General features: G+C 33.4%; 1 protein-coding gene across 1 annotated transcript in view; it reads left to right on the forward strand.

Annotated features, from left to right (window-relative positions):
* LOC132755680 (serine/threonine-protein kinase TNNI3K-like) overlaps window positions 1-23,260 on the forward strand; it is a 28,531-nt gene extending 5,271 nt beyond the window's left edge. The window contains exons 4-23 of the mRNA XM_060746575.1: window positions 60-163; window positions 6,500-6,597; window positions 7,308-7,418; window positions 8,720-8,818; window positions 9,195-9,339; window positions 9,847-9,985; window positions 10,861-10,965; window positions 11,542-11,636; window positions 12,095-12,250; window positions 13,449-13,592; window positions 14,095-14,245; window positions 16,263-16,316; window positions 16,539-16,554; window positions 17,516-17,795; window positions 18,252-18,301; window positions 18,770-18,902; window positions 19,577-19,686; window positions 20,029-20,258; window positions 20,475-20,524; window positions 21,141-23,260. Of these exons, the coding sequence (XP_060602558.1) occupies window positions 60-163; window positions 6,500-6,597; window positions 7,308-7,418; window positions 8,720-8,818; window positions 9,195-9,339; window positions 9,847-9,985; window positions 10,861-10,965; window positions 11,542-11,636; window positions 12,095-12,250; window positions 13,449-13,592; window positions 14,095-14,245; window positions 16,263-16,316; window positions 16,539-16,554; window positions 17,516-17,795; window positions 18,252-18,301; window positions 18,770-18,902; window positions 19,577-19,686; window positions 20,029-20,258; window positions 20,475-20,524; window positions 21,141-21,229 (2,359 nt within the window). The 3' untranslated portion in view covers window positions 21,230-23,260. The remainder of the gene's footprint in view (window positions 1-59; window positions 164-6,499; window positions 6,598-7,307; window positions 7,419-8,719; window positions 8,819-9,194; window positions 9,340-9,846; window positions 9,986-10,860; window positions 10,966-11,541; window positions 11,637-12,094; window positions 12,251-13,448; window positions 13,593-14,094; window positions 14,246-16,262; window positions 16,317-16,538; window positions 16,555-17,515; window positions 17,796-18,251; window positions 18,302-18,769; window positions 18,903-19,576; window positions 19,687-20,028; window positions 20,259-20,474; window positions 20,525-21,140) is intronic.
* Window positions 23,261-25,515: the final 2,255 nt, after the last annotated feature.

Genomic DNA, 25,515 nt, shown 5'->3' on the forward strand with positions numbered 1-25,515 from the left:
TATAAATTATGTATATTTCAGTGAAACTTATCATGACATATGAAATATGTATATTTCAGTGTATGTGATACAGCAAAAGTGATCAGTTTAATAAAAATTCAAAATGCACATGAGAAGACAGATATTGGGCTCACATTACTTCATATAGCATGTTTATCAGGGGGTAGGTACATTCTGACTTTATTTTGAAGTCATAACCATGATGATAGTTAAAAATAGTTTTATATCTTCTTTCAGGATATAAAAGTATTTTTTTTTTTACATTTATTTTATGATGTTTTTCTTCGCTGTAAATCAAAAGTTTAAAATACATGCTAAATTAATGTACCCCCAACCAGATTTGCAGCTTTTGACATGTTAAAAATGTCGGATTTAACTCAATACAGGATTGGAGCAGTACCTCTAGACGCTTGCAGAAATCATGATCACGAAATAGACAAATATTATTTTTATTTCATAAATAAACTTACCTGACATTACTATATGGATTTCTCTCTCTTGATCCGCATAATAGACTCATATCCGGAAGATAAACTTTTGACCTCTAGTAGGTCACTTCCGGTAGAAACCCATGCTTGATTCAGTTTCTCTTATCTTGCGAAAGTGTTCGCATCTCCGTGAATTTAGACTCTTTTCAAAGTCTTTGGACTTAGAAAGTTACTTTATTAGTTGAGTTTCGTTTTATTCAACTTCTATTGGATTATGGCGTCGAATAAATCGGCGGAAGAAGGAGAACTTGCCTCGGATAGTGGTTCCGACGTGACAAACACGTCGTCGCACTCGCCTCGTGGATCGAGTGAAATTCCTCACCATTCAAGGTCAAGTAAGAAGAAAAAGGGTAAAAAAACATTCTAAGTATAATGAATTGAGTAGACGTTTTTCTGTTATTGAAGACATGTTACACAAAAATGTTAGATAAAGAACAGTCTCGCCCTCGTGAGGGAAGTTCTAGGGACTTGACAAACAAGTCGACGGTTTTCGGTACAAAATTCGTCACAAAGACGATTATTTAGCGATAATGAAAGTGATTTAGAAGATCAAGTTTCTATTATGGCTCATGGACAAATTTCCCCACGTGATTATGACTCCGAAAAATCGGACTGTGAGTTAGAAAATTCTGCAAGTGCTCTTTCACAAAGAGAAGAACATTTATCAGACATGCAAAAGAAATGTCTCGTGGACATGTTTGGGATGATGCCCTGGTTAAGAAGAAATGAAAAAAAAGATGGTTTGGTGTTAGATTCATCACAAATTGAAGTGTTAAATAACAGTTACAGATGTAAAGAGCCAAAATTTTCTGTCTGCCTTTTCTGAGGAAAATTTTGATCTTTTTCCTGTGGACAGTGAATCAAAAAATGGTTACAGGTGCCTCCTCTTGATTCTTTAGTTGAATGTTTGCTTAACTAAACGTTTTGGTAACAGAGCCTCTTTTGTTAAAAGTAAAGGCAGGACTTTATTTACTCAACCTTGTAAAATGGTAGAAAAAATTGCTTACAAAGGGCAACAAGCAGCTCGTCTAGGTTTAATTATACAGATGTACATCCAACAGAGCTTAGGTAATTTTTCTACAGTTTCTGGAATCAGACGATTTCAATAAAGAGAAGGCAACCCAACATGTTAAAGATGTGTTTGCCATGTCAAACTAAGGCTCTTGACCAGTTAGGTCGTTCAGGGGCGTTCCACCATGTTATCAGAAGATCGGTAGCTATGACAGATACTGCTCTTTTTGAGCAACCAGACAATTTGGAATTTTCTAAATTTACCTTTAACTGGTGAGGGTGTGTGGTTGGCCGGTTTAGAGTCTTTGTTAAAAGCTCGCAAAAGAGAAAAAGAAAACAGATTGACGATTTAATTCCAGATGTTAAAAGGTCTGGCTTTAAAAGGAAGTTCTCGGGTGCCCAACCAGATTCGAGTAAAAGACCTACTCCAGATAGATTTTTTGACAGGCCGTCAGCTTCTACTTCTAAGTGTGGGATAATTTTCGTATCCCAAGACTGTCAAGAGATAAAACTGACAGCAGACCGCAGTCATCATATAAGTCAAAGGGCAGTTTTGGTAGTTACCCAAGACGATCAACATCCTTTCCAGGTAGAGGAAAATTGGCAAAATCAGATGGAAAATGACTCTGTAAGTATAATTGCAAAATGGCCGGAGATACCCGTTGGGGGGAGACTTTCACTATTCCTTCCAGAATGGGAGAAAATAACCACAGACAAATGGGTTTTAGAAATAATCCAACACGGTTACAAACTGGAGTTTCTAAAAATACCACCTTTTCAGGGTATAAAACCTACAAAAAGTTCCTTTAAAGGACGAAACTGTTATAAACACAGAAATAAACAATCTTTTAGACAAAAAAAGCTATAGAAATTGTGTCTCCCAACAAAATTCATTCAGGTTTTTACAGTACGTTGTTTTCTAGTGACAAAAAAAGACTGGGGATTTGAGACCAGTCATAAACTTGAAACCCCTCAACGAGTATCTCCGCAAACAACATTTCAAAATGGACACATTATCAAAAGTTTTGAACCTTGTCGAGAAAGGAGACTGGGCTCTCACTCTAGACTTAAAAGACGCATATTTCCACATAAAGATATTCAAGGGTCATCGGCAATATCTCCGCTTTCAATACAAAGGTGTTGTTTACCAGTTTCGCACACTTTGTTTCGGTCGACAAGTGCACCAAGAGTTTTTGTCAAAGTAATATCTGTAGTGGTGGCCCACCTACGAAAGCTCAATGTGCGTCTTGCCAGTTACCTGGACGATTGGTTACTGGTAAATCAAAAGAAAGATTTTCTTCTAAAAAACAGAGCACTAGTTCTCAGTCTCCTTTATCGACTAGGTTTCATTGTAAACAAAAACAAATCACAATTAGTACCAGTTCAGTCGTTGACTTACATAGGGGCTCAGTTCGATTTGATAAACGGCAGTGTCTCTCCAACTCTAGAAAGATTAAAAAAGTTAAAAAAATCTGTGTCAAACATTCTGGCGGGTCAAACAACAGCCAGACATTATCTGATATTATTGGGCACAATTGCATCTTGTCTAGAAATGATTCCGAATGCAAGGTTGTTCATGAGACCAATTCAACTGCATTTGCTTCAGCATTGGAGTCCACACAGAATGGTTTCTTTCTCATGTGGTTCCTTTAACTCCTCAGCTGATTTTTAAATCTAAATTGGTGGTTACTGGATCAAAACATAGCAAGGGGCAAATCTTTTCTGAAAGATGCCTTTCCAGTTACAGTGACCACAGATGCAAGTGGCAAATGGGGTTGGGGTGGTCACATGGACAACCTAACTTGTCAGGGTCAGTGGACCATAACACAGAAGTTATTACACATAAAACTGTCTGGAAATGATGGCAGTGATGTTCAGTATTCAGCAGTTCCTGTCTCACTTGAAGGGTTGCAATGTACTGGTCAAATCGGACAATACTACAGTTTGTCAGTACATAAACCATCAGGGGGGGACAAGGTCTGCTCAACTGAACAGTATAACTTGGGATTTATGGCATTTGGCTCTGAAGAACAATATCAAGTTAAAAGCAGTTCATATAATGGGTATAAAGAATGTGTTAGCAGACACTTATTAGTCGGGAACTAATAAGGGAAACAGAGTGGTCTCTGAACAGTGCTGTAGTAGAGAAAATATTCAATCTTGGGGTCAACCAATGATAGATCTTTTTGCCACTCACAAGAACAAGAAAACTCTCCTGTTTTGTTCTTGGATTCCCCATCCACAAGCCTTTGCTCAGGATGCCCTGTCAATTGCATGGCAGAACATGTTTGTGTATGCGTTCCCGCCATTGCCTCTTTATTCCCAAAGTTCTCAGTCACCTGAAGAAATACCGATGCACTATGATTCTCATTGCTCCACAGTGGCCGAGACAACATTGGTACACACAGATACTAAACCTCTTGATAGCATGTCCATTGAGACTTCCATGCATTTCCGACTCTTTTAACACAATGCAAGGGAGGGTTCTTCATACCAACCCAGAGAAGTTGAGTCTGACTGCATGGTTGTTATCGACCGAAAGTTCATGTCAAAAAACCTTTCTGAAAAAGCAAGAAAACTTTTGGGCCAAATCCTGGAGACATGGTACTCCAAAAAGACTATAAATCTAAGTTCAGACAATTTGTAGCTGGTGTTGTGAACGGCAAATTGATTCATATACAGCCTCTTTAACTGATTGTGCAGACTTTTTGACACATTTATTTGAAAAAGGCTTACAATATCGCACTATTAATGGATACAGATCCATGCTATCATCAGTTTTAGCACCTGTGGAGAATATTCCTATAGGTCAACATCCTTTTATTATTCGCCTTCTTAAAGCTGTTTTTAACGAACGTCCTCTCAATTAAAAAACTTGTGCCTGAATGGAATCTTCTTTTCATTTTAGGATGTCTGGAAAAAGCTCCATTTGAACCTTTGAGAGATGTACCATTGAAGTATTTAACATGGAAAACCTGTTTTTTACTGGCTATAACAACTTTTAGACGTTGCAGCGATCTACAGTCTTACAATTAGGTGAAGGCTCTGTTAATGTTCAAAAACATGGACTTACATTTATTAGACCAGGGTTATCTAAGCAGGATAGACCAAATCATTGTGTGTAAAAAACATTTTTGTTCCTGCGTTGCCAAACAAGTTTTTTGAACCCTAAACGTTGTTTAACTTACTATTTAAAAAGAACTGAACCTTTTCGTATTTCTGAAAATGGACAAGATATTATCAAGTTATTTTTTATCTATGAAAAAACCACATAAACCAGTGACAGCGCGCATACAATTTCAAGATGGTTAGTGGACATTATCAAATTTTGTTACAAAAAGGAGAAAAAATCTATGGGAAAATTAGTGGACATTCTACACGTAGCATTGGACCTTCATGGGCGTTATTCAAAGGTGCATCTCTTCAACAGATAATGGAAGCGGCAGATTGGTCAAGGGAGACCACTTTCACTAAATACTACTTAAAGCCAGTAAATGTAGATTTCATGAAGCTGTGATGGCACACAGCTGGGTATATATTGAATATAATGTGTGGTATCTCCTATCTTGCGGATCGCAGGGTTGTTATGATTTTTTACTTATGTACTTAAATAAGTACTTGTATAGATGTACTTAAATAAGTACTTGTATAGGATGTGTTTGTACATAAAGAAGTACTTGTACTTCATTTGGTATTTATGAGAATTGGGAAGAATATTGTTATGAAGTCTTCATCAAGTCTTGCTGCATTCACTCTACTCTATGTGGTGAGTAAATTATCAAATTTGAAATATATTTTATTAATACATATGCATGTATGTATCCAAATGTATATTTTACTAAGATCTTTGGTGGGAATTTATAGATTAATATGTGTTAAATGACTCCCACCACCTACATTACTGCTATAAAAATCTAATTAATTCCATATAGTAATGTCAGGTAAGTTTATTTATGAAATAAAATTGGAAAATTTGTTTTACAAATTAGAGTTTTATGAATAAATAATACTTACCTGACATTACATGTTACCCACCCTGGGAGACCTACCCCACTAGTCATTTAGTATTTTGTTGGCGAACACTTTCGCCAGATAAAGATACTGAATCAAGCATGGGTTTCTACCGGAAGTGACCTACTAGAGGTCAAAAGTTTATCTTCCGGATATGAGTCTATTATGCGGATCAAGAGAGAGAAATCCATATAGTAATGTCAGGTAAGTATTATTTATTCATAAAACTCTAATTTGTAAAACAAATTTTCCAATTTTTCCCCAATTTTTTGCATTTTTCATTCATTATCATACATAAATCTGTGTGAAAAGATAAATTAGACCTGTTAAAGTTCTTTCCGTTGGGTAAAAAAGCAAGATTTGAGCATTTTATCATTCAAGCACCTTGTCCGGTATATACCGGAATACGGTATTTAGTGTGGTGCTCCAATCCTTTTTTTAGTCTCACTCAAAAATGTCTCCGTCTCAAGTATTTTGTGTTTTATGACTAGATATGGCTCATATTAACATTTACTGGGAAAATTTTATTGATCCTCAGGTGACACACTAATTTTCTTTATTGGGCTTGACCATCATTCAAACTGGACAAAAACATTTATCATTTTCATGGAAAATTTCATAAATAATGGCTGAATAGTTAACTGAAAACTATGGCCACATGTGCCAGCTGATCTTCTTTTGCACTTGCTGCATGAATAGATTCAGTTGCCGCTGTATGTGTTTAACTTCATATACTGTCAAATTTTTTAATTGTACTATTCCATTTGAAGAAGTTAAAAAAAACTTGTAGGGAAAAATTAGGTTGCTTTTAATACTGGCTACATAAGGTAAACAATTGGCTGGTAAATAATTGTTACATGTATTATGAAAGGATCAGTTTACATAGCCAAAAATGTTGAGCATTTGATAACAGTTTAATCTTTAACAATGATTGATTTTCCTGTCAAATAAAACATGTTTTAAAAAAATTGCAATATTTGATATGACAGGCAGCAAACATCTGATAGAAGTGTTGATACAGAAAGGTGTCAAGCCTGGATTATTGTCCAAGAATCAGTTCTCAGCCCTACATCTAGCTACCTATAAGGTAAGTCATTCTTTGTACATTGTCATGGCCGGGTCGATGTTTGGGCAAGGTAAAATTTGTCCGTGACAATCTATCCTAGACATTTGAGCCTAACTTTCTTTTGTTTCTCACTGCTGATTCAGAAATCTTGTGGTATTATTAGTTGGTTATTTGCGGAGAAATTGGTAATATTTCTGGTTAGTTATACAGGAGAGCTGTGTAGAAGGATCGGTACTGCCAAGATATGACCAAAATGTGTAAAAATTTGGTGTAAAAACCGACCAAACAAACCACAAACTCAACAATATTCAGAATCTGATGATATCATCTCTAAAAACTCAGTGGTGTTATATTTTATTTTTATTAAGCTTTGTTGAAGGCAAGTAATTTTTGGTCTGAGCCTGTCTTGAGTTGGTGTTGCTGCTTTTGAAAATAATCTGAAAAGCAACTTTTCGAATATCATTTATTTATTTAAACATTTTGCCCTTAAAAACTTTGGCATTGTACAATTTCCATTTGTTGCTACTTTTTGAAATAATCAGAAATGCAATGAATTCATTCATTCATTCATTCATTCATTCATTCATTCTTTCATTCATTCATTCATTCATCCATCCATCCATCCATCCATCCATCCATCCATCCATCCATCTTGCCCTTTAAAACTTCTGCATTGTACAATTTTCGTGCTATAACTTTGCTATTAACTCTTTTCGTTTGTTTGACTCTAGGGTGACATAGATTGTGTTCAAGGTTTACTAGAAGGTTCTGTAGATGTTAACCAGACAGGAAATAGTGGGCTTACTGCCTTACATATAGCTGCCATGTGTGGACATAGCGAGGTAAATTTGTACATTGTCCATGCTTTATCATCAAATATTTTAATCATATCTTGTATAAATGTATTTCTCCTTTATTATGCATTAGTGTCACTAATGTTACAATAATTTGGTACACTTCTTTGTAGTAAAGTATGGATGGAACACCACAATTCGGCTCTCATAGCATTTCACCATCTCCAAGTCAGCCGTAAATGTTTCTTGGAAATGTTAAAAGGCCTAAATTGCTGTTTCTTAAAGTTACATTAAATAAATATGTTAAAATATTTTTGCCGTCGGCCTAAAAACAAAGCATTCTACAGTTTCATTAACCTTTTTAACAGTATCGTTGTAAATCTCATCAAATATTGTTCATAAATTAGGATTTTAAATGGAAAACCCCACGGTAACACTAAAGTTTGTATACGAATTTTAACATGCAAATGAAGACTATAATCAGCTCGTGTATGCGCTACGTCACGGAGTTATAGTTGCTATCCGGAACACAGCAAATATAAGATTTTCTTGTGCAAACACACTTTTACCGTTTAAGCTTCACGGTGCACTAGGCCTGTGGTTCAGAAAAAATAATCATCTCATAAAAAAGATTAAATTTGTATGAAAATATCCGTTACAATGCGGAAATATACCGTTAAATTAGGACTGCTACTTATAGTCATGTTTGTTCATTTAATATTGATGTACGGATGATCTGAAGGCGGAGTTTCTCATGCAAACAGAAATTGTACTTCCGAATTCGCCACAATGAGGTTGCACATTTGTATGCTCATTAAACTCATTTTGGTTGCCTGGACACCAAAATAAGATCTGGAGTCGATATGAAACCCAATTTATTAATGAAATGTCGCTATTTCTTTTTTTATGAAATTTATTTAATGTAACTTTAAAGACATTATGTTTCAAATTCAACTTACATCAGCTGTATTAAATTGGACTGTATACTTGTTTTGATAAAAGGAGATCTTTATTCAAGATAGGAGATATATATGTACAAACTTAAACTTAGCATAGATATACAGTGAAACCTCTGCATGGATCTGCTTTCTGTAGAAGAATTACCTTTCTGTTCTTTCCAAAGAAACATTTCACAGTAAATCAAACCTCTCTAAAGCAACAACCAAAATATTTTGTCTTTCAAAATGTGCTGCTCTGCTGAGTTTGAACTGTATGCAAGAATGTTATTTAAATAAGTTCAATAGGGTGCAATGTTTAAGTGAATGATTATTTCTTTTACTAATATATGGATGTATTACACAATGTGCTTATAATCATGAATTTAGTAAAGATACATTTCTATGTTTCAGATTGCCCTATGTCTGTTAGAGCATGATGCTAATATAAATCAGGGAGATGCTGTCAATTTCTCACCTCTACATATAGCCTGTAACTTCGGCCATGATAAGGTTTGTTATATGTATATTTTTGACATACATCTATTAAAATTTATGATTTATGATAACACTGGTGAGTGACTTAAAGTCAGAGACCATATAATGCCATTACTAAATCTGCAACATTATGACTTAGAAACAAACAAATTTTTATTTCTTTAGAAAGGCCAACTATGAATTTGATAATAATTCAATAATGGTTTCAGAGAATTAATGACAAAAGTTTCTCAGTTTTCTTATGTTATCATTTTTATTTGATTTTTTTAAAATCTTTGGATGGAGTCTGGATATTCATCCATGTCTATGAATTTATTGTTTAATGTGCCTCTTTCTTGCAAAAAATTTTCTTCAATATTTAGACGTATTTTTAATTTGATTAAATACACAGGTAGTAGAGGTGTTATTAAAACACGGTGCAGATGTGAACATTAGTGGCAGTGTTGGTGACCGACCTTTACACCTGGCAGCTGGCAAAGGTTATGTTAGGGTCACACAGAATCTTGTTGAAGGGACAGGAAAATCCAAGGCTAATGGTGAGTTTGTTTAGTATGACTAATGTTATATCTACTGTGACAATGTTATGACCTGGAAATATTTTCTCTTTAATTTTTACTTGATATCAAGCTGAACAGACGCCTTACATGAAAATGTTCAGCAAGCTACAGAAGTGTGGGGTTAAAGATTACAAATCTACAACTTAACTGTATAGTTTATACTAATTTATTTTTGTTTGTTTGTGTTGGAAGCTATAAGCTTATTGAAACACTCTTGAAACCACTCCTTGAACCAACCAGTACCAAACAATAATTGTAAAGTTTCTTGCTCACGGAAACGATGACTTGCCCCTGACGGGGTTGAACCCACGTGGCTGACAATCCTGAGATTACTAGTCCAACTTGTTATCCACACGGCCATACCGCCTCTGTCAAGTCTGAAGGAACATCACTTCTCAGCCTCGTCACAGAAGCTTTAAGTCTTTTAAAAAATAGAATTCATAGTTTTGTTAATATTTTTCAAGGCATTATATTTTTGTATTATAGTAAATGTGAAAGATGATGAAGAACACACTCCCATACATTTTTGTTGTAAATCTGGACATCTTGTGGTGCTACATTATTTATTGGAGCAAAAAGCAGACCCGCATGTAGTAAATATCTATGGTGACACGCCATTGCATTTGTAAGTTTTGCTTGAAACATGTTTTTTAATTGATACATAATTTTATTAGATAGTGAAATGAAGATATTCATTGCAAACATATTTTATTTAACTGTGATCACACAACAGTTTTAATAAGTTTTCAATAAAATCTTTTTATTGTATTTCATGTATTTGCTGACAAGAATCTATCATAAATGAACATCAATCAAATTCTATAATTCATTACATACATACATAAGAACATTTGAACAAAATACATGCTACATTTGAAAATATACTTATATCAATTAATAATGATATTCAAAGTGTTGGTATTTCAGTTAACCATTAATGTCCTATGATTTGCCATTGCCACCAGTATAGAGCCAGGCCAGCTTATTTATCCATGCATTCTACCAGGCTCTATACTGTTGGTAGCTAAATTGTTTGTATTTTGAAATTGATCTCCCTTAAACTTCAAATGGACTGTTCCAAATTGAAAGCAGGGCAAATAATTTCCACAAGATCTGCAAGTTATGGGTTTAAAATGACCATTTGGCTTTAGACATTTTCTTTATAAACTGACACCTATGTTTTAACAATCATATGTATGACCAGTAATATGTTTCCATCTCATGTAAAAATCATACAAAACCAACAACACCATGATGATACCTATGTTACTAAAAAAATGATAGTTGAGACGCTTTAGTCAAGAATTACAACAAAGATAAAAATTCACACTTGTCAGCTCGTAATTACAAGTAGAATTTAAGAGAATCTGATGCAGGAGGAGTAGAAAAATGTTGCCTGCATGTTGGATAGAGAAGCTCGGACGAGTGACTCTGAAAATATTTTTATGATGCCAGATTATATAATATTCTGTAATAAAATAATATATTTCACTATTTCAGAGCATGTTACAATGGTAAAGTGGAAGTTGTCAAACAGCTGATTTCTAGGACAGGACTTGATAGTATAACAAAAGAAAACATCTTTAGTGAAACGCCTTTGCATTGGTGATATTTTTGTATACTTTTCCTGTAGAATAAAGTCTTGCTTAGTCATATTATAACTGAAATATTGTAGGGTAGACTCCGAAGCACAGAGCTTATCTGCTCACCAGCAATGTTGATAGTATATTAAGATGAATTGTTACATTATTTTAGTTCATTTACATATTTATCAAACACCCGTGCCAATTTTGCATGGTATTGGTATATGGTATTGCACGGCCGTGCATATATTTTGACGTGACGTCATTAGCATTATACAAACATAGTGTAAAGATGTGCTAAATATTAGCATTATACTTTAGGCGCGTCAATGAAAAATGACTCTTATTTCACTTTAAACAGTCATTATTTTGGGTATGTGATAGAATATTCAATTCGTGTAACTTCATTACTGAAATTATTGCACTTGTTGAATAATATAATATTATGCTCGCCAGAGGCTCGCATAATATAATTTTATTCAACTCATGCAATAAATTCAGTAGTGAACTGACACTCATTCAATATCCTCTTTATATTTGTAGATCTATAAGCTTAACCTTTCAATCTTTATAATTTTCTGTTATCTATGTTTTTCAGTGCATGTACCAGTGGTAAAAGTTTGGATATGATAAAGTTTCTTCTAGATCAGCCAGGTGTCAAGATAAACCATCAAGGCAAGGATGGTCATACAGGTATGTATATTTGATAGTATAAGATCATGTCAAGCATCCTCTAGTTGACATCTTCAAATTCAATTATCCATTACTCCTTGGATACACTATTTATCTCAATTATCTATTACTCCTCAGATACAAGATTTAACTCAATTACTGCCTTTGACCATTGTCAAAGAGCACAAAGTGATGTTTTCTCAATTTTGATTACATGTTTTTACAAGAATTATGGATTTATTTTACAGATTATAAGATATTTGCAAAATATTTATCTTCTTTGGCTAATTGACTGATTAAATGTTAGTTTTAACAGAGAATTACTTTGTGTGAAAGGGTAAATAATAAATTTGATCTGAATCCCTGAATACTGCAAGATATATTGGTTTCTTTCATATGAGAAAGCTACCAATTTGGCAGAGAAAATGGTGCTCACTCATGCCAGAAAAAATGATCTCCTTATGTACAAAATATTTCAGCATTCCATAGTGCTTGTTACCATGGTCATATACGTGTTGTACAGTATTTACTGGAGAAAGGAGCAGATATAAATCTAGTGGCATCGATCAGTGATCAGAGTGGAGGTAGTGAGCGTAGGGAGGATCAGACAGCTCTAATGTGGGCATTTCAGCAAGGTATATTATTTTGTATTATTACCATCTTACATCAGCGTCTGCTAAAGATCGGAATATCTAGCTGTGATGAGTTTCAGTTATACAGTTACCTTACAGCTAGATTAGAAGAATCTTACACTGGCTGCCAGTACAGACTGGAATTTCTAGCTGGATGGTATCTGTTCACAGTGATAATAGGGCTCTGATGAGTTTCTGCTAAACAGTTATCTGAGAGCTAGATATTCATGTCTGTGACAGGGAGTGTTTGGTTCTATTCTTGCTTATCAGATAGCGGTACCGCTTTTGTGACTCAATAAAAATGGTATGGCATGACCATGCATATATTTTGACATGATGCCACTAGTGTTGCACAAACATAGCATTAAAAAGTTCTACGGGGTGTTAAATAATGATTGTTTTAACAGAAAAATGGTTCTTATTTAGGTACAGTATGTGATAGATCGATTGTTATATTCTTGTAGGTTCATAACTATAATTTTATTCAACTCGTTCAATAAATTCAGTACTGAAAAAATTTACTCATTCAATATCCTCTACAGATTATTAATTGATTGTATTTTAGAAAGAGATTACGAAAACTATTATTTTCATTTAGTACTAATTTCTTTTATAAGTCTATGAATTTATATCTTCATTTAAAACTTTGAAATGAATTTATCCTAAGGACCAATTCATTCATTAACCCCATGCCAGAATGATGTCATTTAAAGCATATGGTTTGACCGTCATCTATTAGCACAGGGGTTTCTTCTTCTTGCTAAATAAACCCGTATACTGTTGAAATATTGAAAATGGTTAGTCTTTGCCAACAGTATATAGCCAGGCCAGCGCAGTCTGACCAGGCTCTATACTGTTGGTAGCTCCATTTTTGTGTTTTGATGTTGAAATTTCTTAAAATCTGAAGCACATAATGGCACACCCTGCAAAGGATTACATAGGAAACATACTCAGGATTGAATTGTGTGTAATTTTGTGTACAATACATTGCCGGTTTTTAGCAAAAAGCATTGCAATCCTTTTCATTTAAGGGGTCCTTTTATACCATAAAAATGATCAAATGGTCCAGACTTACATTATTTGTTACAAGTATCTCGGAAAAGCTATTTCCAGTTCTGTCATGTCTAAAAACCTCATTGGAGTCCCTTTAATTTGGGTTTCAATTTTAGAGATATGATGCAATCAGTTTGGTTTATTTTAGGGCATGATGCAATAGTAACTCTAGTCAAACATCATAAGAGACCTCAGGATGAGTCAGCACATGGGGACTACTCTCAGCCTGGTGGGGAGGGGTCATATGTCTCCGTACCTTCACCTATAGGCAAGTTGAAGAGCATGACACGAGGTGAGTTCTTTGCGTGTTCTTCTCTGACATTGTATGTCTGTAAATCAAATAAGCCAGGAATAAATTAACAAATATTAATGGATAGACAAGATTGTAAAGTACATTCTGTGACAAAATTAGTAGATATAGATTTAGAATGTGACAAAGTCATTGTGTGCTTTGACCATATCATGCAAGCTATGACGTCTTTACTTGATTTTTGATATTTAAAAATAAAAATCATATTGCAATTTAAGGTATGAAATAATCACTTCTATTTGTCTTTTCCTTTATCATTATTATTTTCTTTTTAAGATTGCCACATACAAATTTAAAGTGACACATTAACAATTTGGCTAAATTGTCTTTGTTAATTTACTCACCAACTGAAATATATATATTTCACAGCAAAGAGAATTTTTATCTAAAGAGGCTGTGAAGCCATAGGTACCTCTCTTGATTATAACTTACTGCCAACTTAAGTTGATAGCTTGGATATAATATATATTTGTGTATATTACAGAAAAGATAGATGTGTTACAATTACGAGCTGATCTGCCTCATCAGTTTCATATTCTTATATCAGATATAGAGTTTAATGATGTAATAGGAAGTGGTTCATTTGGGAAGGTGTATAAAGGCAGGTGTAGAGGAAAGGTGGTTGCTGTTAAAAGGTAAATATATCATTATACAGGTATTGAAATGAGTGAGAAAAAAAAGCATCTATTTACTGAAGGGGATAGTTCCACGATTTATTTCATCTTTTAATTTATTAGAAAAATGGCTTATCTGTGTTTTAAATAAGCATTGTTTTATTGTTTTTTGTAAATGATTTTTTGAAATTATTGAAATTAAAAATTGATTCGTGTAAAACAAATTTGAAATGCTGAAAATGAATTAAAATTCAGTTGTCAATGTTTTTTGTTTTCCGGAAACAATGTGAAAAATTATGTGATGCATTAGTGCCGACAAGTTTATCACGGTTTTTAATCAAGTAACTAATGAATTCTGCTGCAATATCAAGGGCATGTTGTATGAAACCACATGTTTGTGCTTTTGTAAACACTTACTTGTGCATTTAGTTAACATGTTGTAAAAATGCTGTAATACATTATTGAAGTACATGTACTGACATCTTCTTATTTGGTATCTTTTATAGTTTATAAAGTTAAAATTAAACAGGAATCTATATGGACAAAACAATTTGAGTTTTTGAAGAAAGAAAAAACTAATTTGTAACAAAGGAAATGGTGTCCCTCGATTCATTTTCTTTTGAGTTTAAAGTTTGTAATTTTTAGTAAACACATGTTTATACCCCCAAAAACGAAGTTTGGGGGGGTATATAGGAGTCACCCGGTGGTCGGTTGGTTGGTCGGTCGGTTGGTCCAGACGTCCGTTGCATTTTCCTTGTCCGGAGCATAACTTGAAGACTAATTGTTGGAATTCAATATAACTACATACAATGGTCAAGCACATTGAGAGGAAGTGCAGTGCACAAGAACCATAACTCTATCTTGACTGATTACAGAGTTATTGCCCTTTGTTACTTTTCCTTGTCAGGGGCATAACTTGAAAACTACTGGTTGGAATTAAAAACAACTTCATACAATTGTCAAACACAATAAGGGGAAGTGCAGTGCACAAGAACCATAACTCTATCTAAAGTAATTACAGAGTTATTGCCCTTTGTTACTTTTCCATTGCTTTCTTTTGTCTGGACCATAACTTGAAGACTAATTGTTGGAATTCAATATAACTTCATACAATGGTCAAGCACATTGAGAGGAAGTGCAGTGCTTAAGAACCATAACTCTATCTTGACTAATTACAGAGTTATTGCCCTTTGTTACTTTTTTTTGTCAGGGGCTTAACTTGAAAACTACTGGTTGGAATTAAAAACAACTTCATTCAATGGTCAAGCACAATTAAGGGAAGTGCAGTGCACAAGAACCATAACTCAATCTTGACTAATTACAGAGTTATTGCCCTTTGTTACTTTTCCATTGCTTTTTTTGTCCGGAGCATAACTTGAAGACTTATGGTTGGAATTCAATATAACTTTATACAATGGTCAAGTACATTGAGAGGAAGTGCAGTGCACAAGAACCATAACTCCATCTTGACTAATTACAGAGTTATTTCCCTTTGTTACTTTTCCTTGTCCAGAGCATAACTTGAAAACTACTGTTTGGAATTCAATACAACTTCATACAGTTGTCAAGGACATTAAAAGGAAGTGCAGTGCACAAGAGCCATAACTCCATCTGACAAAATACAGAGTTACTGTCCTTTGATACTTTTCCTTGTCTGGAGCATAACTTAAAATGTACTGGTTGGAATTCAAAACAACTTCATACAATGGTCAATCACAATAAGAGGAAGTGCAGTGCACAAGAACTATAACTCCATCTTCAGTATTTATAGAGTTATTGCCCTTTGTTCCTTTTCCTTGTCTTTCTGGACTTATTACAGAGAAATTTAAAAACTTATCAAGGGAACCCAATTAAAAAGGAAAATGAAATACCCCAAACTTTTTTAATTGCCAAACCCATAATCTATTTTTAAAATTTTTTTAAAACTTTTCTTTTACATAACTTAAATTTCCGAAGCAGTTTTTGGGGGATTAAATCCATTTAGTATATTCTATTTTAGTTTTTCAAAACTTACTTTTTGATTAATTTGATATTTCAGAATAAAGCAAGCTTTTTTTGGAACCCCAAAGTCAGATGTTACTTTTTGTAAGAGGTTGAGTGTTTTCAAACTAACCCCCTATTCAAAAATTTTAGGACCCGTCGATATCCGCAATTATTTTTTTAGATATTTTTATTTAAAGGCACTCCATTGAGGTTTTTTGACATGACAGAACTGGAAATAGTTTTTTGAGATTAATGTTCTGTTTAATGTATGTCAATACCAATAACTTGTGTGCAAATTGCAGATCATTCGCTCACTCTGTTTTTTTACAAGATTAATTATTCTAATTGTGAAAAATTATCCAAAATTGAAAAGCATTTCCTTTCCTTTAAAAAGAGCTAAGAATAAGACAAAATTATGATTACAATTTATTTCTGAGTATATTTCTTAATCATCTTTTGCATACATTTTTGTTTTAAGTGTCCAAGTTGATTTATGTAAGAAATTGAAATTTTATTATTTTAGCTTTTTTACCTCAGTGGGGAGTTTCTTCAATTCAATTTACAAGATACAAGAAACTTTATTTTAAGTCGGTTTACATATTACAATAAACATTAGCTAATAAGCTATTTACCGACAATAACAAAGGCATAAAACATATTTACTAACATATAACAGTTCTGAAAATAAAAACATATAAAACTATTAGCAGCTTTAAGATGAAATAAAATATCAATTTGATATTTATTACTTGTTAACTATATTGGTGATGTTTATATTACATTTTTTTTCTAAAACTAATTATGTATTTTGTTTAATTGCAAATTTCCAAGTAAAAAAGTACGGGGGCTCCCCCCAAATTGTTTTCTGACAAAAAAGGGATGTATTTTTTCCTAGTTAAGCTCTAATTAAATTTTATTCCTATAAATTAAAAAATGAAATTAAATAAAAAATAAAATTTATTAGCCCCATTATTGATACTCTTTAGGTGATATAAATAATTACAGGGTTAGTAAATGACCTGATGTGGGATATGCAAAGTTCTGTGCAAAAAAACCTATTGTAATATTTATTTTGCCCAATAGGCTTTCAAATTGTAATTTCAAAAAAAGAAGAAGAAAAAAAGAAAAATGTTTTTTATAATAAACAGAAAATTTTAGGTTTTTTTTTCTAGAAATACAGGATATATTTTCATCTTGTGGTATGAAAATTATCATATTTCACCTGTGGCTACCGTCACTGTCATGTATTTGCAGAAATAACTTGAATATCCTCTATGTATTGTTACATGTTTTAATGAAATCTTCAAGCAACTGAAGCACCCCATGATATATGCATATTCTAACATTAAGCTACAAGATTCATTTAGTTATGTATTGTTTGAAGAGTATAAAAATTTTCATATTATTATGTTCTATTATTTACAATATAGACTGATAGATATACACTCCAAGTTGATCATAGCGATGGATGTTGCTAAGGGTATGAACTATCTACATAATCTTACACAACCTGTGATACATAGAGATCTCAACAGTCAAAATATACTGCTGGAGGAAAATGGTCACGCCATTGTGGCTGACTTTGGTGGTTAGTTGTAACATTGATATCTTCAAATGTTTCCTTAATCATGAAATTAATACAGTATTAATTTTTGTCAAAATTTAATTGGTTTTGGTTATGTTTTTCTTATTCTCATTTTTTAATGTCAGTAAAGAAAAAAATGTTCATTGATGAAAAAAATAGCAAAAAAAATTTCATAAAATTAATGTTTTAAGAAAACTTTAAAGGTAAATATAAAGTTTTAATGTTTTTTTAAAAAGCTTGCCTTTTGCCACCATAAGAACAAGTTTTGGTAGCTTTAGAACTGAACAATCAGATTAGAAATATCTCAGTCAAAAAAGTATCTATTGTATTTATAATCTTATAATCTCAGTAACTTTCATTGCACTCATTGTGTCAAAAGTAACAGTATTATAACATACATGTAATAACATTATTTGAAATTATTTGAAATTCATATCTTGTAAATGATTATAATTTCAGAATCTCAATTTTTACGCACCCTTGAAGATAATATGACAAAACAACCAGGGGTAAGTATACTGTTTGTTGTGTATAGTGTGTTGTAAAATAAGTTAACCAATATGTTTACCTGATACCTATAGTGGTTGTGTGGTGCAATGACAACACTGTAAAAAAGAAATCTAGGTATTGACTATTGAGTTTAACCCCTTGCTACTCAAATTGAATAATCTATGGTATTTTGAATCAGGGTTTAAACCAAGTAACCATGAATTATTGTTCTACAGATATGTATGCTGTAGAATCAGAAGTTTCATCTGGAAAAGAGAATGTTAGTTCTCATAGCTGTAAAGAATAAATTGAATTATTTTTAATAAACTACTTATTCATAAAGGGGTGGGGAGGGGGATATAGATTTGAAATTTACTGACAAAACAGTGAAATTTGAGGGAATCTGTGTTCTAGAAAAGATTGTGATTTTATGTAAAGAATGATCTATATCAAGACAAAATGTCATATCAGTTTTGTATTTATTACAGAACCTTAGATGGATGGCACCAGAAATATTTACACAGTGTACAAAGTATAGTGTGAAGGCAGATGTGTTCAGTTACTCCCTATGTTTGTGGGAGTTACTTGCTGGGGAATTACCATTTGCTCATCTCAAACCAGGTAACTCTTTCTTGACCTTCACATGTTGCCATATGACCTATACTGTGTTGGTGCAACATAAAACCAAATAAAAAAATTTCTAAATTTTTCTATGTAAAACCTTTTTGAACTAAATATCTAAAATGGAGTTGCCTGTCTTTCAATCTGGGCCAAGCTATTCATCATATTTAGGGAAAATTTTGAAATATGTACTGACTGAATATTGAACAGTGCAGACCATGATCAGATGGCACAGATGCGGAGGTCTTGGTCTGCACTGGTTGCGTTGGTTGATATAGTTACTGCCAGCAGGTTAAAGGTTAAAAGATTTAGGGGGGTTCATGGCTGAGTGGTAAGGTCGTTGCCCCTTACTGCTGTGGGTTCGAATCTTGACAGGGACTTTAGAATCATTCATTTGAGGAAGCTATCCAGCTAGCTTACGGAACGTAAGTGGTTCTACTCAGATGCCCATTCGTGCCTGAAATAAGAATGTTTTTTGTTTTACAAAATTAAATTTTAACAATTATTCCAGTTACTTAGCTTATTTTAAGAGATTTTGGTCAATGAAATAGATTGTAGTGAAAACAGCATTGTATATTCAAAACAAATTCTAATTGAGATTTTCTTTATACACATTTGATACTGGTTTACTAAATGTTTCTATAATATCTTTATATAATAATTTATATAAACAGCTGCAGCAGCAGCGGAAATGGCCTATCACCAGACACGCCCCCCAATAGCTGTAACCTTCCCTAAACCATTAGTTGCTCTTCTACATAGAGGCTGGAGTCCGAATCCAGAAGTAAGTAGTATTATTTAACAGTTGTATTCTTCTTAGCTGAGGCAATTTTGAATCAATTGCATTCATTAAAATATATTTCTAGGTAATAATACATATCCTGTCATCCTGTTAGGTTGATTACTGCTTGATTTGTTTAATGGAAGATAAAATCAAGAATTATATTTTAATACAGGGTCTTTCAAATAGAACTATTTGAAAGACCCTGTTTAAAAAAATATCAGTTTTGTATTTTAAGCTTTACTAAAATGTCATATCTAAAAATCTGTAAGTGATCAATATTTTCATTAATTTACAACGTAATTGAAATCGTTTTACTGAATAAAAAAATCTTCTGTCTATTAGGATAGACCAGATTTTGCTGAGATTCTCCCTATACTGGAAGACTGTAAACATTCTCCCACTGTGATGATGTTGAGTAACCCACCAGAGTACCAGCAAGTTCCCCTGTCTGCCAGCCTCCCAGCTGTGATACGTGACCATGAGGGTGACGGCGAGGGTAGGGCCACGCCTCCACTTGTTGGGAATGTCAGTGCCTTAAAGTCAAGATGGGAGATGGAAGCCTCTAGGAACTGGTATACTTGTAGCCTTTTACGTTATTTGCTTACACTGCTTATAAAACTGCACATTTGTAACTGTTGCTTTTAATTAGAGAATGTTAAAATCTTCAATATTTAATATAATAATAAAATCAATGACTGTTTGCTTAGAGATATTATATTTAATGACACTGATAGAATACTGGTAGAATATACATGTTAACATGTTGAATTGTTTGGTTATTTTTACAGTATGGAGGATATGCGGCCAAGACTACCTTTTCCTCAAATTGATAAAAATGGTGGGTATTGATTTTATCATTGATATCTGTACCCTATAGATAATTAAGTTTTGCTACGTATCATACAAATATAACAGAACTGAAAGTAGAAAATTTCCCCCAAAATATTAACCTTGGCTAATTATACAGACTTGTTGATTTCAAGAAATTTAGGCCTTATGGAAATATTTGATTTTACAGTACATAAAATTTCATTCTAGGTATTGATAATATCTTAGTTTAGTATTGCTTTTACATGAAGTAATGTTTACCTGATATGTTATAATGTAAACTATATGATATATATATTCATGTAATAGAACATGGAAAAGAACAACCAATGTCATATTTTCTTATTTTTAACAGTATTATCATGGTCCATAATGTTCGACCTCATATTCACTTTATTTGTTTTCACATTTTGCTGATCTCAATAGTACAGCATTTAGGAAATAAAAATAACTTTGTATAGAAAATTAATACGTTTTACAAAGTACATAGTTGTAAAGGTATGGCCAAAATTGCATGGTCACCTTTTTGAATAATTAATTTATAACAAAATCTAGACTGTAGAGACAACAGATTGAATATTAAATGTATTTGTGTATCATTTATATAGCAGTTTTACAATTTGCAGGGTATGTTTCGGATCCTTTGAGTACAATGAGGATATCTGTACCAATGGAAGAAAGGCGGGAATCCAAGCTAAATGGCCACACCTCCTGACACTAGACATGACCTTAACCTTTAACCTGATGGAACTGAGTGATTAGCCTTTGTCACCAGTCTAGAACCTGGTCAGATTGCAAAGATGAGCGAAGCTAGGGCAAATCCAGTGCAAAAGAAATTGACAGTCTAGGAGTTAAGCTGCTAAAAAATCAGTCGGTACAATCTTTTTTTCTGATTGGCTGACTCAAATATTTGAATTTGAATTCACCAATTAGAGTACAGTAGTTACAGACTGGTTTGTACTGTCTGTTTACTGATTGGCTTATTCAAATATTTGAATTTGAATTCACCAATGAGAATACAGTAGTTACAGACTGGTTAAAAGGCTAGATCTGAATGTATTACCAATATGAGATTACAATATTGTATGGGTTTAAACCCGTTAACATGTTTTTTTTGCTATGTTTATAAACACTTTTTTATAATTTTATATAGGATATAAAAAGGGCATTGTATCAAATTTGTTTGTGATAATTACTCTGATTGTGAATTTTTAATATTAACTTTTGCATATATCTTGAACATTATTTTTGTACTTCAAACCCATTAAACCTTAAAGGCATATATATGTTTTTCATGTGTGTATTAAAGGTCATATGTTTTCAGCTGCTTGGTACATCGATTAGAATAATCGAGACCTAAAGGGTCATTTACTATTATGTATAATTAACAATAAAAAAAACCTGATTGAAAAGATAAATAACTTAAGTTATGACAATAATTGAAATGTCTTCCTAATAGTATATTTAAGAGTATGTTTTATAAGGCCATAAATCTTTTTATGAGTACATGTACATTTACTTGTAGGTGCTTTTCCTATGCTTTCATTTAAGGTATAATGTGTAAAACAACTGTTTGAATTTGTAATGAGGATATATACCACTATGTGCCAATAATACAACATTTATTTTCATTATTTTAAACCTACATGTATGATGTATAACTGTCAATGTTTTTATATTCCTTGTTTTTTAGGCATTTTGTATTTACATGTTATTTTGTACACTGTTGTTCAAAAAGTTCAAATCTTACAAATGCTTCTTTCTGTGAATGTAAAATTTCAAATTTGGTTACTTATTTTGGTTTATTGTAGCTTAATATAGTTATATTAGTCATTGATTTCACTGATTTTTTTCCCTTTACGAAAACACCCAGTATGCCTTTCGTCTAACTTTTAAGTGCAGAGAAAGTTGAATGTGCTGTGTTGATTATAACTGCGGTTGTAAAAAGTCTGCATTAAAATTACCAAATTTATATGACATGTATATGATATTAGGGGGCATCCATGTCAACAAGTTGACGCTCACAACTGTAATTCGAATCTCAACAGAGACTTTGGATTCTTTCAGTGTGACGTAAAACCATAATCAAACAAACATATGATATTAGTACAAGCAAGCTATGCAATGCTGTTATTGTTCTCTTAACTTAGCAATGTATATTTAAGTTAAACTGTCATTATATGACAAAGGAAAATAAAAGAAGAATTTTAACATATGGGATGGGGGCATTTGTGGCCGAGTGATTAAGGTCGTTGAACCTCTTGCCTCTCACCCCTGTAGGTTTGAGCGTCGCAAGTGTCGGCGGATTCTTCATTTGAGAAAGCTATCCAACAAGGTTACGGAAAGTCGGTGGTTCTACTCAGGTGCCCGTTTGTGTCTGAAATAATGTGCAGGGGGGCACAAGAGGTCTTACACCACCAGTAAAGCTGGACAGTCTCCACATGACTTTTACAATGTTGGTGTGACGTAAAACACACTTTACCTTTATTGTTATGTCCCTTGTTTTAGTTCTTCCTCCAACAGTCCCCAAATGACATTTTATGTGTTGATGCATCATAAGACCCAACCAAAAAATAACTAACACATGAGGGGTCAGTGTGGAACTGCTTTTTTCCATGGAAAATATTATTTGCACTTTACCTTTTACTAATACTTATCTAAAGACCTTTTTAAATATTTACTTAAAACATATTCTATTTTACCAAACAAATTGATTTAATGTGCAATAAATATTGGATACAAAGTATTAAGTTGCGTTTTGTTATTCTTTACATAAAATATGAAACAAGATGATAAGAATGTTTTTTTAAATGAACAATGCGAATCATTTTATTGGATAAGATAACAACATTCTATTAAAGGCCCATTAACCCCAAAAGTGGTATCATTTTTATTTCTCAAAACCCTTTTATTTTTTTGTATCTTGTGATAGTGTTAAAAGCTCTTTGGCCATATGATGAACTATCTTTTGCTTCTTATGCATTTGCTATTATAATAGTGATTAAGTATTTGGTATAGCAAAACAAAAAACTACTTTGTTTATATTTTGCTACCGTTACAGCACACTTTTCAGCGTTCCTAACATGTCATGCTCTAAATCCAATTTAAAAAAAAATTTAACATATAGTAAAAACTTAAAAAATCTTCTTTTAAAGAACCCAAAGAGCTAGAGCTAAGATATTTAGCATGAAACATGTTCTAATGGGTGTCTACCAAGTATGTTCAAATAAAAGCCCTGGGGTCAAAACTGGCCCCGCCCCGGGGGGTCATTGATTTTCCTTATATGTGTATAGCAAAAACTTAAAAATCTTATTTGAAAAAACCCAAATAGCTAGAGTTTAGATATTAAGCATGAAACATCTTTAAGTAAATATCTACAAAGTTTGTTCAAATAAAAGCCCGGGGGTCAAAACTGGCCCTGCCCCAGGGGTGTCATTGTTTTTAACTATATGTGTATAGTAAAAACTTAAAAAATCTTCTTTTGAAAAACCCAATGAGCTAAAACTTAGATGTTTAGCATGAAACATCTTCTTATGGGTGTCTACCAACAAATAAAAGCCGGGGGGGGGGGCTATATACAGGTGAGCGACCTCAGGGCCATCATGGCCCTCTTGTTATTCAACTCGTACAATATTGAACTTACACTCGTTCAATATCTCTATGTATGAAATGATAATTTCTGACCATGACAGCTATTCATTACTGTATATGCAGATTCATGTTGTAAGGTCAAAAGAACACACAAAACCGCGAAACTGAAATTAATGCAGCTCGGTTGGATCGAGTCCGTTCATGCACAGTTGTGATAAAAGCAAGCTCCCGCCCACATATTTTATCGAAATTTATTTGGATCATTGCAAGTCAAAGGACATAACTCTGGTATACATGTGTATCTTGTCAAAATATAATATAAAGCACGCTAATGTAAGGCATCTTGATATTAGTATTTATAACTGTCAGTTAACATTGAATATCAAAATGAATATTTTCAACGTGATAGTTCCAGGCGCTTTCCGTAAATCTTATTGGACGTGTGCGGTGTTTTATCCAACATTAAATGTTCACCATTTACAGTGTATTCTTCATATATTTGATGATAAAGTTCATCAAAGTCTAATTTTTCATAAACTCTCTTTGAATAATCAGACGAGGCCTCTCCTTTGATATATACACATTTTAACCCAAGATTCTCAACGAAATTGACAGCGCAAGAGGTGAGCTTTGTTGCAATTCCCCTGCGACGATAAGCCTGCGAAACAGCTAGGCCGGCAAAATGTATCGCCTCCTCGACACCGTAATGTTCAAAGAATTTAGCATGGTCATCACAGTAATTTAGGTACTCCAGCAGATGACGATGATTTTCATCAGATATTCCTGCTGTTTCAACGCGGTCGGACATCTTTACGACATCAACACCTCTCAAAGCTATTAATTCGTCATCATTTTTATTTGTAAGAATTAAAGTCAGCCCTTGGTCAAATACAGATTTCCAGTATTTCTTGGTATCTTTGTCCCAATGTACGCCAAACAACTGTACCAGTGGCTCATGTGGCAAAAAGTTGTCTTTCATGAACAGAATTGCCGCGTCTTGCAAGTCCTTTCCTAATAGTTTCAGTTGCCAGTCTTTATCTAGATTATCTGTGTTGACTTTTTGAATTGCCTGAAACAATGAACATAGCAATAAAGGAAAACATTGTCTAATTCGGGTAGGTTTTTACATCGCACCAGCATCGTAAAGATCACGTGGCAACACTCAAGCTTGACTGGTGGAGGAAGACCTCAGGTGCCCCTCCGTGTATTATTTCAGGCACGAACAAATACCTGAGTAGAACCACCGGTGTTCCGTGAGCCAGCTGGATAATTTCCCTTGAGATTCGAAACCACAGCGGTAAATGGCAAGTGGTTTGGTGTCAACAACGTTGACCACTCCGTCACGGACGCCCGTACTTTCTTTTTAGTTCAAGTTTGAATCACTGAATGTAAATAAAATCATACAGGATA

Source organism: Ruditapes philippinarum, unplaced genomic scaffold, assembly GCF_026571515.1.
Source record: "Ruditapes philippinarum isolate M1 unplaced genomic scaffold, ASM2657151v2 ctg546_1_1_1_1, whole genome shotgun sequence".
Taxonomy (NCBI): domain Eukaryota; kingdom Metazoa; phylum Mollusca; class Bivalvia; order Venerida; family Veneridae; genus Ruditapes; species Ruditapes philippinarum.